At 39.4% G+C, this 16,770-nt stretch overlaps 1 protein-coding gene across 2 annotated transcripts; it reads left to right on the plus strand.

Annotated features, from left to right (window-relative positions):
• The first annotated feature begins 3,714 nt into the window (after nucleotides 1-3,714).
• On the plus strand, nucleotides 3,715-16,476 carry MAT2B (methionine adenosyltransferase 2 non-catalytic beta subunit). Of its 2 annotated transcripts, none has more exons than XM_024577056.3 (7): nucleotides 3,715-3,892; nucleotides 9,806-10,000; nucleotides 11,315-11,429; nucleotides 11,619-11,771; nucleotides 13,166-13,359; nucleotides 15,048-15,161; nucleotides 15,543-16,476. In XM_024577056.3, exons 1-7 carry the CDS (start codon nucleotides 3,863-3,865, stop codon nucleotides 15,711-15,713), a joined length of 972 nt encoding a protein of 323 aa, XP_024432824.1. In that variant the 5' UTR covers nucleotides 3,715-3,862; the 3' UTR covers nucleotides 15,714-16,476. The 2 variants fall into 2 exon arrangements, with proteins under 2 accessions (XP_024432824.1, XP_024432823.1); XM_024577055.4 differs by lacking the exon at nucleotides 3,715-3,892 and adding an exon at nucleotides 5,593-5,775.
• The last annotated feature ends 294 nt before the right edge of the window (nucleotides 16,477-16,770 follow it).

Raw genomic sequence — 16,770 nt, forward strand, 5'->3', positions numbered from 1 at the left:
TTTAAGTCTAGCCAAGATAATTAGTCTAATATCATTTTTCACTCAAACCTGGGAGGTTACGAGGAAGATTGGGTTTGGAGAACAAGGTAATGAATTAATATTAATTTAGTTTCTCAGACCTGTGCATTTGATATGCCAGAGGAACATACAGGTAAAGATTCCTTTGAGGCATCTGGAATGAAGAAACCATAGCCTGGTAGAGAATTTAGGTCAAAGCCATTCATGTGGGTGTCATAGTCATAGAAATGGGAACAGCTGGGATGAGTGAAGCAGATGTAGTTTACAAAGACACGGGAGACTGTAAAAAAGAAGACACAAAACCCTTTGTTTCTTCCCCTTGGGGCATCATAACAACTTGGACGCAAACTTGAAAAATGTATGCATATCATATCAAGGGAAAAGATTTTGATTTCTTAAATCCTAATGAGTTCCGAAATTTAAATACGGTCCATTTAATTCATCACTCAGTACCACGGCAATGGATAACACTACCTCAACCTAGTATCTTGTTCCCCAAACGATGCAAAATATGACTGTATTACTGTTTTAAAATTGACCTATAAATTACATACAGTAATACAGTGAAATGAAGAGATCTCAATTGTTTTAGTTTGAGAAGTTTTGAGAACCATATTTAACCGTTTTCTCCACATACCTATCAAGACAACACATTTCCATTACCTCTGAAAGTTCATTTGTGGCCGATCCCTACCCTTCCTCCAAGGAAAGATGATTTCTTTCACCATAGGTTAGTTCCACCTACTTTAGAATTTCACATAAATGGAATCATACTCTTTTGTGTCCAGCTTCTTTCGCTTAGCATAATGATCTTGAGATTTATATAGTTCATTTCTTTGCATAGCTGAGCAATACCCCACAGTATGGATATACCACAATTTGTCTGTCCATTTATCTGCTGAGGGATGCTTGGGTTGTTTCAACTTTTAGGTTATTTGAATTAAGCTCCTTATAAATATTGTTGTGCAAGTCTTTAGCGATATATGCTTTTATTTCTCTTGGGTAAGCACCTAGAAGTGAAATTACTGGGTCAAGGGGTAGGTGTATACTTAACTTTACAATAAACTGAGGAACAGTTTTTCTAAAGTGGCTGTATTATGTTATACTCCCACCAGCAATGAATGAACGTTCTAGTTGCTCAGAATGCTTGTTAGCCTATGATGTTATCAGTCCTTTTCATTTTAGCCATTCTGTTCGTTAGCCATTCAATGGGATCTCAATGTTATTGTGAATTACATTTCCCTGATATTGAGCATCTTTCTGTTACTGAACTCAAGGGGTTTGCTGCTTGGAGTATTCTATTTAAGAACAAGATATGGTGTTGTTAGGTAGTTTCATTTACTTGTAGCATGTACAGGAGACAGGGGATTCACCTCAAAATCTGTCTCTCCAAAGGGAGACTTAGCCATTGTTTATATATGCTATTTAGTTAAGTACATATTTTTAAAAATATTTTGTTTATTTTTAGAGAGAGGGGAAGGAAGGGTGAAAGGTGTTGGGAACCGCCCTGCCTGGTTTCAGAAACTGTAACCCCCATGGCTAAGGCGGAGTGAGAGACCTTGGGACCATAAGCCACTTAGGCTAATCTCCCTGGCAGGGGCACCACCTCTGCCCCCTTTCACTTCACCCTGCTTGGCCCCAGGCAGATGACCTGTTAGCCAATGACAGGTAAGATTCCTCAAAGGAGGGATGACCTAAGACAGGCATGGTCGTGAAGGGGCCCTCAGGGAAGGACTTGGGGGCTATAGAAAAAGAGGGTGATGGACCCTTGCCCCTTGGTTTTGATGTAGCCTGAGTCCTCATTCTGTTTGCAAGAAATCTCCTAATCTCTTGGCTGCCTTACTTCCCCTCCCTGACTTAAGCCTGAAACAATGCCTTAAGCCTGAAACAATGCTGGAGGTGGGTGCAGCCCTGTGCTGGAAAGGGTGGGTTCCCTGGGGCATCAGGCCTAAGAAAGAATGCATAAAATCCTATGAAACCTGCTTTGCCAATACCCTCAATTGATAAGGGTCCAAGCATGAAATGAGTTTGTTCCCCAAAGATTTATGGCCCTTTAACTATCTGACCCTGGCTCAGAATAAACCTTTAGAATTCTTTAAATGTTATCTATTATTTGATCATTTCTGCCTGACTTGATTGATGAGTTTTGTGTATACACCCTGTAATCCTATGCAAATTAAACCCAATAAAAGCCCATTGAGGAAAAGGCTCCTGGCCCTTCTCCTTTGAGGGATTAGCCACCTTTCTTCCCCAGCAGATAATGTCTTGGTAGATTTATTCTCATCCATGGCAGATGGGGGATGGCTCCTGCAGACAGAATCCCCCCACAGAAAGGAAAACATCAATGTATGGTTGCCTGCCATGTGCCCTGAAATTCAGGCATGTGTCCTGACTGGGAATTGAACCGGGCGCCCCTTTGCATCACAGGTTGGCGCTCAATCCACTGAGCCACACCAGTCAGGCCTGGTTAATTACATGTTGACTTCTTTGGAGTTGGCCAAACCTATCTGGTTTGGTTCTGGAACAACACATCTGGTGATAGCTGAGTCTGCAAAATATCGTGCTACATCTTAACGTTCGGCAAGAATAGCATTTAGTAAGAACCACCCAGATCGTGAGACCCTTGTGCTATGTGACATTTTTACGTGATTATTATTAGCCATGCTGTGTCTTCACTTTGTGAAGTGTCTGTTCAAAACTTATGTCCATTTTTTAAATGATTTTTTAAAATTACTGAATTGTAACTCTTTATATAGTCTGAATATAAGTCCTTTGCAGTTGTTTGTGTCAAGACCATTTTCCCAGTCTGTGCTTTTCTTATTCATTTACAAAAATATTATATTTTGATGAACAGAACTTTTAAATTTTGTTGAATTTTAATTTATCAACTTTTAAAAATTGTAAGTTATTCATTACTCATAGACTCTGCATGCCACATAGAGCTTACTGTGGGGCTCTGTACTCTTAAGTGGGTGGTATATAAAGAGTTAAGTGAGCTTTTTAGGTCTATCTGAATGGCAGTTTTGTTGTTAAATTGTTATGGAGCCATAATCCAAAGCAGTGGTTCAAAATATTGAGCATATTCATCATCCTTGAAATAGTTAAAAATAAGCTCACTGGGCTCCACTCCTTCAGAATGATTGTCTCATTTGTTCCCTGGGGAAGGCAGGTTTGGGAATTTAGTTACTGATCTAGAAATCCTTAATCCTTGGCCAAATTTAAGGCTCAACCCACATACCATTTTCTCAAACAGAGGGCAGGACAATGTGAATGGAAATGACCTGTTGCATTTTAATTTCTGCTTGCTGTTACCGTACCTTTTACTGACCTTTGGAATAGTTAATTTAAAAGTACTGGGGAGAAGCACGGGAAAACGCTACTGCATAGATTCTGTCATAATGAGGCATAACTGAATAAAATATTTCAGAACAGGAATCAGTTGATTGGTCTACATGCTTTCTGAAAGTTGGCTCTTGTTCTTCTGCAAGAGAAAATTGCAACAAGTCTTCACAGAAAGGTTTTGTTGCTGTTTTCTTTTAAAAATAAGTTGGTTCTGCCAATGGTTTTGCTAATGCACCCTCATTAGTCTGGCAATTAAACAGGAAACTTCTCATTGGGTATTTTCAAGACTGCCACGGGGAATCAGCTGCCAGTTTACTGCAACGTTGCAAGCTGCACGAGATTCTGGGATTGGCATCAAAATGCTAATTTAAAAGGTCGAGCGCAGCTAAGAGGCTCACGTTTTCCCAGCCTGTGGTCTCTGCCAGAAGAACAAAGACCCAGCCAGAGGAGGCAGACGCTGAAACTCATCCCAAGTCTGTTTTCCTGAGATCATTTTGGAACCATGCCCGAAATGCCGGAGAACATGGAGCAGGTAAGAGCTAGCGGCTCAGGAAATGAAGCATTCTGGAGTTAGTTTCTTTAAATCATCCCGGCGAACATCTGCAAAAAGCGAAAATGAATGGGTGTCATTCATTTCTTTAAAACATGTGACTTTGGGACAGAAAATAATAAACCAACTTTAATTATTGACCCAGTATGGACAACTCAGCTAAGACTCATTAATTGACAAAAATAAAATGTAGAACAGAACAGCGGTTTCACTTTCCAGACTAAATGCAGTGATGTAGGTGAAGATTCTGTATGAATGAAGATTTTATCTATAGTGTATGCTCCACCCTTTGTCTTGGCGTAAATTGAATTTGCTAACATAAACTTTTAGCTCCAGGTTGCTCTCTTTGAATTTATAGATTTAGCCACAGCATGGATATGGATGGTGCCTACATAATGATGGCGTTTTTATTCACATACAAACTTTCATCTTTAAAGAGAATGATTAAAAACCATGCACACACATATACCCCTAGAACTATATACCACGTTTTTTACCTGCAAGTATCAAACCAGATCCTCAAATGCAGTAAACTTTTTATTCCTCTAGACAAGGCTTCTCTGAGTCCAAATGCTAACTAATTACACGTGCTTTTCCTTAAATCTTCTTAGCCTTGAATACTTCCCTCCCCCGCCCAAAGATTAGATTGCATTCTGTTGTAACTAAAGACTTTTAAAAAATTCCAGTTAGAAAAGGATCAGAAGCTTCTCCCCCATCCCCACCCTCCTTTTCTTTGTTGTCTGCAGATCTGGCATTTTTAGGGCTGTGGCAGCTGCTCTCAAGGACTCTGCTAAATAATGCTAAACCGAGGAAAACAAACCGCAAAAGTGAGGGCCTCAGTCTCTCCTCCATTACTGGTCTGAAGACACTAGTTCCCACAAATAAGGAATGAGTTCTTGTTGGGGTTGAGGGGGAAGGAAAGTGACGGGACTTTCGAAACAGGCTGCTTTGGCTCTAACCCAAAAAGGATTTTGAAAATAAGGTCTTTTTAGAAAGGTCCAAGCAGCAGTCACGTTTGCGAGTGACTTTTCGATTGGAGCTCTGTGTCTGGACAAGCACACTCAGACTGTCCCGTGAGACACTAGCGAACCCTACAGGGTCTGTACTGTGTCTTGTTTTTGTTTTCTGTTTTTTTTTTTTTTTTTAATTTCACGGGAAAAAGCGCGATACAGGTGGTTCGGCATTTGTCTTTCCCCTCGGTTCCTTCTGCAACGTTTGATCCTACTTGTTAGCATCCCAGAAAGATAAATGGGCTTTTGAGCTTGTAATCACTCAGATATCAACACATTTTTCTTAAGCTCTTAAAATACACTCCTAATGCTCCAGAGATACATGTCTATGGAGCTTTCTCTCTGGCCTCATGGCCCCTCACCCGTGATTTTAAAATGTCTTATTCCACTTTATATATTACATGCCTGGTTAACTTTTTTCAATTTCCAGGCAATCTAATCCCTAGTCTAGGAAAAAGAAAAGAAGGAAGAAAAGTACAAAAAACAAACGACTGCCAGACCCCGCAAACGAGGCACGTTCACTGCCTAAGGCCAAGGCCTTTGTTTTGTGTATCCCTTTAAGAGTTGGCGCGTGGGCTGAGAGCTTCTCCCATTGTGCCCGCCCCCTTTGTGGGGCTACCGCGCAGGTTCGCCAATCAATGGGCGCGGCCTTGGCGGCGGAAGCCGGAAGTGGTGAGCGGGGCTACCTGGATCCAGGGCAGGCGGGTCGAGGGCGTTGGAGCTGTGGCTCAACACAGTCCGGAGGTGGAGGCAGTGGCGGCTTACAGCCGCGACACAGCGAAGACGGCAGACATGGTCGGGCGGGAGAAGGAACTCACCATCCACTTTGTTCCGGGGGACTGCCGAGTAGTCGAGGTGAAGGAGTCGTCGCGGGGTCTCAGGGGAATCGGGGTGCAGAGGATTGGTTTTCCAGGCGCATCCCGCTGAGTCGGAGCCCGGTTGTCTCCCTTAGCGCCGCCTTCTGAGCCCCTAGAGGCCGAGGCGGTGCCATTGAGTTTGTTTACCTCCGCGCACACCCTTTTACTGTTTTCTAGGCTCTGCTGCAGGAAATGAGTTCATCGGGTTTCACTTTTGAGGCTCCCCACCCGGGAATGAAGAAGGGTTTGGGGGCTATCTCAGTTTCGAGTCTATCTTAATTTCTTTTGCATCCATTGTTCTCCGTCGGTTTTACGCATCTCTGTCCCTTAGGAAGAAGGGGAAGGGTAGCTTTTCAGAAATAACAGTATTGGAGATTACTGAAGTCTTAGTTTATGCAAGACTCGATGTTACGCCTTCGTGACTAGATTTGTTTTTGCCCCACTTTACAGATGAGAAAATTGAGGGTACAGGGCAAGTCCTTCGTCCTAGTTCATTAAGTGCGTTTAGAGCCGGGATTCAAATACGGGTCAAATACAACCTCTGCGGAGGTTGCATAAAGGAAGGCTTTTACTGCGTTTGGGTCCGGCACCCCCGTCCACCTTCGTTTATTCCAGGCTTCCCAGCATTCATCCGTCCCCAGATCGTATCAAGCGCTGGGGATGAGAAGACTGGAAATGCCTGGGCCAGTGTGTCTTACTGATACAAGGGAGGTTGGAGGGGATGGCAGTGCTCGATAATACAAAATTTTAGCTCCCCTGAAATGTGTGCTTAGTGTTTTCACATTACGTTGGCATTTGGGGGAGGGATAAAGTGAGGATAGGTGGACTATTTAAACCTCTGTATTTTTCCTGTATACCCCAAATAGCGCTCAGTTACCTATTGTTACCAAGTGCTCGTTTACGTATATTCATGTGTGTGTGTATAAAACTTTTCACAGGAGTTCAGTAGACTTAATGAAAATGGGTTTTCCTTCCCTAAAAATGGTACAACCAAAACAGCTTGAGACATATTTGCTGCTCTCAAACCCTGTTAAAACTCGCTCAGGAGAATGAGGACTGCCTTATAGTTTTAGAGACCGCAGGCCAGTGATTTTCTGTTACTGGCTGGGGCTGACGGTGGTGTGATGGGAGTTAGACCAAGGTCACCTAAGTAGTCCTGAGATCTTTAAAAAGTTCCTTAAAGTTGGGAGTGTCTCTTCAAAGATCTCCCTGGAGGGGAAATCTTGTGAGGATTAATTAAAGACGTGAATAGGAAACTTCACTAAGTTTGAGACATTCTAAAATTGCAAAGTAGTAGTATATTTACCACCGAAGTTGAGGAAGATCCCTCTTTAGGTATCAGTGACTTTTCGCACTACTTTCTCTGGGACATTTTTAATGCAGGCATGCTAAGTTAGAAATCACTACTGACCCAGGCTTTTGGGTCATTCTTTGTTTTTTTTTTTTAGATTGTATTTATTTATTTTTAGAGAGAGGGGGAGGGAGGTAGAAAGAGAGGGAGAGAAACCTCAATGTGTGGTTGCCTCTCATGTGCCTCTCACATGGCCCCCCCCTGGGGACTTGGCCACAACCCAGGCATGTGCCCTGACTGGGAATCGAACTGGCGACCCTTTGGTTCACAGCCTACGCTCAATCTGCTGAGCTACACCAGGGCTGTTTTGGGTCATTCTTAAAGAGCTAATTATTTTTCACTACCTCTGCAGCTCGGTACTATTGGATGAGATAGCATAATAAAAGTGCTAGTTCTACATTTATATATGTTTAATTTTTCATGAGTTTTTCTTTTAAATCTGGTCATTTGATGTTACTGAATTCTGCCCATCTAAGAGTTTGTTCATTTGATGTTACTGAATTCTGCCCATCTAAGAGTTTGTTCAGTAAGAGGAATATGTTCAGAGTAAACTTAAAAGGATGGTTGATATAATTTACTTACTCATAAAATAACAAAAATTGAGAAAGTAGACTTTCCAGGCACACAAAATATTTTCAGCGCTTGACTGGTTTCGATGAACGAGACAGCATTTTATTCCTCCAGTCTGAGCTCCTCCGGGTGTTCGGTCCTTCCTGTGTTTTGCAGGGCTGAATTTATAGAGGAACAGTCCAAAGTAATTTTCAGAGGAGTATGCCTTTTAAAAGGAAAAAAATCAAAATAGTGTGCTTTCAGAAGCTTTAGGTTGATTTCTGTTTATATATAGAAACTCAAAAATAGAAGAGTTATTTTTGATTGGCATCTTTTTAGATTGATGCATATTTTATCTGCCAACGAATAAACTTAGAGTCCAAATGGAAAAATCTTGTTTTGGCCGCTATACTGGTGACAGAGAGTGCTCATTTTGTCTTTGGAGAGACTATGTGAAAAAAAGTAAAAGTTACTTACATGCCTAATACTGAAAATGTTGAAATTGTAGGATGGTAAAGCTGGAGGAACCTCAGTCACCACCTTGCCCTAATGTCTCTTGTGTTACCATTGAGTTAGATCAGTAGAGATGGCCTAACTCCTCAATGGCAAAGTTCTTGGCAGAGCAGATAAAATTTAGTCATCATGACACCAAATATAAGTTCAAAGGATTGAAGCAAAACTCAGAATGCATTTTGGCTGGACCTCGGAAGCAAGAGGACCCAAGTTCTGGTCGTAACCTTTTCCTTTTTATTGTGGGCAAAACCTTTCACATCTGTGGACTTCAGGTTCCTCACTTCGTAGAGGTATTTTCTTGCCAAAATTTAAAGAAAATATTTTGCTGGCTGAAATCTTCATTTTCATAACTCAGTTGACTTCCAGCTAAGTTTCGCAACAGAAAGCCTAGATGAATTTTCATTCCACTTCTAAAATGTCTTGAAATTGGTTGACCTAAAAGGAAAAAAAATATCTTTAAGAATTTACCTTAATACTGTCTCAGCCCTTTTGTTTCAGGCTTTTCCTCGGATAGAAATATTTGATTTTGGTGGCCTTTTCTTTGTTAAAAAATGTATAGTCTGCTAAGTTATTCAGGTGAACTAAGGGCTCAGCAAAAGTCTTTGTATGAATAGTTTTGACAACTCAGCTTTAGGTGACTACAACAACACTTTGAAATAAAAAGCTTCAAGATGATAAAACTTCTGTTGTTTTTTTAATAGTAAATGTTGACTGAATAATTCAAGATTTTGAGAGGAAACCCTGTCTTGGTTTTATTTCCGAAATAGTGGTTCCTTTTTAATTTCAATGTGTAAGGACTTCTTTCTTTTTCACAATTGTGACACATCAGTTTAGAATATTTTAGTTGTTCCTTCTCTCTTATCCTCCATATCTGTATTTATTAGTTTAGCTGGCCTGAGAAAATTTAGAGTTTTAATTCAGAAACATCTATCAGTTTGGTTAAACGTAGAAAGAATATTAGTGCCATAAGGATCAAATTTATTTTTCCTTCATATAAATTCCTGTGGAATGTGAATTCTCTTCACCTGGACCTATCAAAATATAAATCTGTGAGTTTTGAAAGAAAACTTGGGATTAAAAACGGGAAACCAAAAATGTCAACTTGTAAACATATTGGTGGAATATAGCCCAAATATTTAATCAGGGCATAAAATAAGTAAGCATAAACTTAATTGTGGACTTTATAAACTGAAGAATGTAATTAAAGTTGTTTATTACTTATTTGGACATCATGATCATAAACACAAGAAATCAGTCTTTATGACTTGCTAATCCTTCTAGTATCATCGTAGGGGTTTTTTTTACCTGGTAAGATCCTTAAAACTTTCCCTAAGTGATGTAGTTATCAATGCAGTTTGATTGATCTTTGTTCTAAGTTAAGAACTGGCTAATAGGGTGGGGGGGGTGGAAACAGGAGGGAGGTGGGGAGGGCTGGGGGGGGGGAGGCAGAGAACTGTACCTGAATAAAATTAGGGGGGGGGAAAGAATTGGCTAATAGATAAAGGACACGAAGAAAACTACTTAGACTTGAAGTATTCAGTGAATGATGATGTTGACTAGTTTTGTTGAGAATGTTTTTAAAGTAAATCTTTTTCTTCCCCCTTCACCTCTTTAGGAGGAAGTTAACGTCCCCAATAGGCGGGTTCTGGTCACTGGTGCCACTGGGCTTCTCGGCAGAGCTGTATACAAAGAGTTTCAGCAGAATAATTGGCATGCCGTTGGCTGTGGTTTTAGAAGAGCAAGACCCAGATTTGAACATGTTAATCTCTTGGATTCTAATGCTGTTCATCACATCATTTATGATTTTCAGGTATGGTGCAGTCTGCTTATTTTAACATGTCAACCAAATTAAGAATCGTCTGGGTGATGTAGAAAATGGTCCTTCTCTCAAGGAGGTCACTGTACTTAGGCTTTAACCTGTCACGCGACAATATAGAGCTCACTTTTGTTTTCTTCAGCTTAGCACAGTGTATGTACTCCTTAAGATGATTACCTTCAGACGCAGGCTGACAAAAGACAGAGTGTGAAGCGTTTTATGAAAGGCTTGTGTTTCTGCAGTACTCTTCTAAATATCACTTTCTGTGCAGTTGTTTTTAAAACATTATCTGTAAACCTTACAACACTGCAAAATGGACAGTTTTTCCACTTTAGAGACGACAAAGGCTCAGAGAGGTTGAATAACTTACGGCCACGGTCACAGTACAGTTACAGGAAAATTTAGCATCAGTTCACCTCTAATCAAATTGAGAGTTTAAGTTTTTTCTAAAAATAGGGACCAAGTGACACCCGCATCAAAATCTTTTGGGAAACTTGTTCCTAGGCCTCTTTCCCAGAGATTTTAATTGAGTGACTCAGTTACGGGACCCAGGCCTCTGCCTTTCCTCAGCACCCCAGACTGTGCACATTGAAATGTGAAAACAGCTAAGAAGGAGCTTCCTCAAGAAGGAGATTGGGTATGTGGGTAGGTTAGTCCTGCCTGTCTGGAGTCTTCCCAGTCTCAGCACTGGCTCAGCTCCCCTGGGAAGCAGGTGCCCCCTCTCTGCCAAGGACCCTCTCCATTCCTCTATCTTGACGTCTGTCGACTGATACGGAAACAGTTCCTGTACGCCCCTGTCTTTTCCACTAAGTTAGCGAAATCCTTGTTCCTTGCACAGTGCTTAGCATCTAGGTGGCACGCTGCATGCTCAGCTGGGAGTACAATTGTTGTAATAGTGGGTTTTCTTTCAGTGAATGGTCTAAGATATTTGAATATATGAATCTGATTTGCAGGTGATATTCCTCTCCCTTCAATATAGATTTATTAATATGGAGGTCATATTAATCACATAAATGAGAGCTCTTTTTTCCCCCATGAAGCTTATTTTGATTTAGAAACACAGTTGTGGACACAAGAGGTTTGTCTGGTTTAGCCTGAGGATTACTAAATTGTTCTTTCCTTTTCAGATCCTACATATATTTTTAAGGAAGTTTGAATATTGAAAAAGGGAAGTGTGATAAAGTACAAAGCTTGTTTAGTTGAAAGCATGTTGACCTAACATTTTTTTCTATGAATTAATTTACTGTTGGAAGCCTATAGTTCGTTTATTTTATTTTTTTGTGTTAAAAATCAATGCTTAACTTCCAGCCCCATGTGATAGTACATTGCGCAGCAGAGAGAAGGCCAGATGTCGTAGAGACTCAGCCAGATGCTGCTGCTCAGCTTAATGTGGATGCTTCTGGGAATTTAGCAAAGGAAGCAGGTAATGACGAATTCATTCACTCTTCATAAAATATTAAATGATGGCTGAGTTTGTGAAGATTAAAGTTTTAGAGGTTGCGTATAAGACATTTATTTCTGTATATGATGCATAAGCTGTTACAAATGCCAATAAAGAGTAAATGTCATACGTTAATTTAATAATTGTTGTTGTTTTTTCTTTTTGGTGTAGCTGCAATTGGAGCATTTCTAATCTATATTAGCTCGGATTATGTATTCGACGGAACCAATCCTCCATACAGAGAGGAAGACATACCCTGCCCCCTGAATCTGTATGGCAAAACAAAATTAGAAGGAGAAAAGGCTGTCCTGGAGAACAATTTAGGTAAGACAAGTCTGTTGCTTTGAGGATTCCTTTTTGTTTATCGTGTGTGTGTGTCTGTGTTTAATTAAAAAAATTAAAGAACAAATCATTAGAGAAATTAGCTAATAAAAAAATACTAGAATTTTAGAAGTCTTGAAGAATTTGCATATCCTTCCAGATAGTTCCCAGTATCATTGCATATGTAAATACCATTATTTATAGAAAACAAATACAAATATTTGTGATCTCATTTCAAAAGTAGGTCACTATCATTTCTCTTAGATTGGGGTATTCTAGTATTTGTGTGGCTTTTCTTTTCTCCTTTGTGTGTTTGTATCTACATGTATGTGCTGATTATAAAAGGTACATATATACACTCCTGGGGGGAAAAAATTTTTTTTTAATTTAAAATTGTAAAGAGTGTAAATTCTCCTACAGTGCTGCCTCAGAAAGAAGCACTAAATGTGGTTATGTGTGGAAACACTTTTTATTAATATTTTAAAATATTTGCATGTTATTTTGTAATCTGTGTGTCCCCCTCCCACCCCCGAAGTTACAGTTCAGTGCAAATGGAAACATCACTTGGATATCACTTTCCTGTCGGTGGCTGCAGAGTATTGGATTTGGCGGTGCCCTGCACTAAAACTGTTCCTCAGACTGTGCTGTGTCTTTGAGAAACGTTCCCACTTCATCTTGCAGAAGTTATTCTTGAACATATATCTATATGTGATTGTCCAATACGTTAATTTAATTAAAGTGTTTGATTTGTCAATTATCTAGCCTGTTGTAACCCCTCATTAGGGACTAACGTGAAATCTAAGTAGCTCATGATTCTTTAATCAGTGGTTTCAAGAGGGATGTGGTGAATATTCACATATCCTTGATGTAGATTTCACCTACTGTTAATGTTTTGCCACATGTATTTCGTACATATGGTTTTCTCTGTACTCATTAAGAATTAGTTGAATTTTACCTCAAAATAATGTGCTATATAACTTCTAACAAGGATGTTGTTTATATAATTACAGTGCAGTTATCACACAGGAAATTAAACATTAATATAATTTATACTCCATGTAGGAATTTTCCCAATTGTCCCAATAATGTCTTTTATTGCATTTTATTTTTTTAATCTAGGATCCAATCAAGGATCACTAATTGCATTTAGTTGTCATGATCACTTTTATGTTTAATGGTCATAATAATGAAATTATATGTAAAAATAACCCAAATGAGGGGACATTTAAACACACTCAGGATTACATTCGTTAAGTGGGCATCGTGACAGGTGAGCTGTCATGTGGGTCTGTTGCAAGTATTTCAAGATACTGTTTCAATCCGCATACTTTCATCTTACATTAAGACTTCCGAAACCAGTCCGCTTTCGGGTATTACCTGCCTTTCTTCCCCTGTAGGGGCTGCTGTTCTGAGAATCCCCGTTCTGTATGGGGAAGTCGAAAAGCTTGAAGAAAGTGCTGTGACAGTGATGTTTGACAAAGTGCAGTTCAGCAACAAGTCGGCGAACATGGACCACTGGCAGCAGCGGTTCCCCACGCACGTCAAAGACGTGGCCACCGTGTGCCGCCAATTAGCAGAGAAGAGAATGCTGGTGAGAGTCTTGGGAAGGAAGGTTTTCTGTCTTACGTCTTAGTAAAAATCCTGATGGGGAGTGAAAGTTACAGAGCTGCATTCTTATTTTAAATTATTTTACTATTTTCAGTGAACAGTTTACATTCAGTTCTATTTTTGTATCAGTTTCCGGTACACAAGATAGTGGTTAGAAAATCATATACTGTACAAAGTGTTCCCCCTGATAGTTCCAGTACCCACCTGGCACCATACAGTTATTACAGTATTTTGACTGTATTTCCTGTGCTGTACTTTATAATGTGCTTTTTTAGTATATGTGCTGCCGAAGCGAGCACAATATAACGTGCTTTTTTAAAACTCCAAGGAGACCAAGCAAATACAGTTACAGAGTAGACTGTATTTACGAATAAAAATAGTATCATACCCTTGAGTTTCTTTCTCAAATATTCAGGCCCTGTCTGTCATTCTTCTACTGGAAACTTGTATTTTTCAAGTAGTTGCCTAGTGATGTCTTGGTTTTTTGTGGGGTTTTTTTTTTTTTTTTTTTTTTTTTGATCCTCACCTGAGGATATATTTATTGATTTTAGAGAGAAAGGAAGGGAGAGAGATGGAGAAACATCAGTGTGAGAAACATCGACCAGTTGCCTCTGTACCTGCACTGGACGGGCATTGAACTTGCAGCCTAGCTGGGTGCCCTGGCAGGGAATGGAATCCGCAGGCTTCTGATACACAGGATGATGCGCCACCCAGTCATCACTCTAATGTCTTTTAAGAAGTTGCTGTACTTTAAGATTTATGTAATAACAAGAATCTACATAGGAATTTATAATTTCAGCCACTTTAAAAAGTAATTTGTGCTATTATTTTAGATATTTGAATAGTTATTTTAAACATTTGAGAATGTTGGGGCTAAACAGAATGTCCATAAAAACATCAGACTGAGACTGATTTATTTTAGAATACACTAATGGTATGAGTATAGTTTTTAATACATAAAATTTATATATATCTTAAATATGCATTATGACAATATTTAAGGATGTTGTAACAGATTAGCTCACCTTGAAAAATGGTTTATTAAGTTTTGTTTTTAGCTTCTTAGGATAATTACAAATACTCATGAAATTAGGCTGTGTGTCCAGAAAAATCTGTAATTACCCTGGCTGGTGTGGCTCACTTGGTTAGAGCATCATTCCATAAACCAAGAAGAAATCGTGGGTTCGATTCCCAGTCAGGGCACATACCTAGGTTGCAGGTTCAGTCCCTGGTCAGGGTGTGTATGAGAGGCAACTGATCAATGTTTGTCTCTCACATTGAAGTCTGTCTGCCTGTCTCTGTCTCTCTTCCTCTCTCCCTTCCCTCCCTCCCCTCCTTCCTACCCCTTCCTTCCCTGCTCTCTAAAAATCAAGCATGTCCTCAGGTGAGGATTGTAAAAAAAATCTATAATCACTTTGGAATTCCTGCTAAATAAAATGGAGTCATTTATGTTTTTATTATTTTTTTAAATTCTCAAGGCTAAATTCTAGAAATTGCTTTTCATGTTAGCTGGGAATATTTATAGGGGTTTGATTTTACATGTCTTGTGGAGAGCATTTTAGAAAGGATGCATTTTAATTACTGGACCTTTAAATTACCTTTCTTATCAAACCTACCACTCCATTCAACTCAAAAAATTGAAGCTATTTTGAATTTTCGTGTCCTTGTCAGGATCCGTCAATTAAGGGAACTTTTCACTGGTCTGGCAACGAACAGATGACGAAGTATGAAATGGCGTGTGCAATTGCGGACGCCTTCAACCTCCCCATCAGTCACTTACGACCGGTAAGTACATGGCATTTAAAACCTCGCCTTTCCAGAGTCCAGAGCCATCACTGTAGTGTGCGTTACTGATAACATTTCCTTGTTGCTTGGGAAGTATTGATGACTTGATTTTCCAGTATTAATCGCAGTGACCTTCACTTGTATGTTGGCAGTTTATATTGTTACTTTTTTCTAAATTGTTACATATAAATAAGCCCGTCAGAATTGGTGATGTTTATGGGAAAAGTATTGCCTTGATTGTGGCAACCTTTTAAAAAAAATGTTTTCCAGGGATCAAATCAGATATCTTGCACTGGGGGCAAAGTGAAGTAGAGAATATAAAAACCTCAATCTGTAGCCTTTTACTTATTTTTAATTTTTTGTTTTTATTTGTCTTTAAAGATAACTGACAGTCCTGTCTTAGGAGCACAACGTCCAAGGAATGCTCAGCTTGACTGCTCCAAATTGGAGACCTTGGGCATTGGCCAGAGAACACCGTTTCGAATTGGAATCAAAGAATCGCTCTGGCCTTTCCTCATTGATAAGAGATGGAGACAGACCGTCTTTCACTAGTGTGTGTGTTGTCTTTTTTTTTTTTTTTTTTTTTTTAATGATAGAGTGTGTGGCACTTTTTAAAGACAAAATGGAAATAGTTTTGTATGAGTGCTCTTTAATTGTGACTTACGATCTTTCAGGTAAATGATGTTCTTGCACTAGTGAAATTATGTAAAGAAACGAAGGTCAATAATGCCTTGTTTGAAGTAATGATGTTTGTTGTTTTCATTTCGTTTGTTCTGGCTTAACTTGCTGTTTGAGTATAGTAGATTATGATCCTTCAGTATTTGAGAGCCAGGGTGAAACAGATCTGCTGTAGACTTCTTTCCCGGGGGAGGGAATGAAATGCCTTGTTCATTCCTCTGACCTCTGCAGTTCCAGGACTATTGCAACTTTGACCCTTTTCTGTTTCAAAGTGTTAAATAGCGTGAAAATCATTGTTCATTGTTTGCTTTGCTTGAGCCCAGATCAAAATGTTTGAAGAAAGAAACTTTATTTTTGCAGCTTAAGTACAGTTTTTATGCTTGAGATATTTCCACATGTTATGTTATTGGAACTCCCGCCGCTCGATGCCTCCTGCTGTGGTAGCGGTGTGTGGTGAACACTTGAGAGGTGTATGTGTGTGTCCGTAATTTTTAAATATCTGTAAAACTGTCCTTTCACTCCATGTCATGTCACTACGTGATGTTCATACGTGTGGTTATGCTAATAATAATAATGGGCCTTGTAAGTCTTTTGACCATTCACGAATAATAATAAATATGTACTGCTGGCATGGTGACGCTTAGTTTTCTCGTATTCACTTCTTTTAAAGTAAGAACCAGCCATCTAAACTAAGTGTTGTTTTATTGCTTTCATTTTTAAAGATTACTTTCTTATCATGTGATATCAGACGCATATGAGAATATAGTTACTATATGGAGACAAAAAACATGATAAAAAGGAACAGGATGAACCCACTGCTAGAGATCTAGAATGTTACAGCTACTGTATCTACTTTTGTCATTTCGTTGTTTTTTTTAACTAAAATAAGTGTAATCTTGTTACATATTTACACAGTGTTCCCTCTGAAGAA

Source organism: Desmodus rotundus, chromosome 6, assembly GCF_022682495.2.
Source record: "Desmodus rotundus isolate HL8 chromosome 6, HLdesRot8A.1, whole genome shotgun sequence".
Taxonomy (NCBI): Eukaryota; Metazoa; Chordata; class Mammalia; order Chiroptera; family Phyllostomidae; genus Desmodus; species Desmodus rotundus.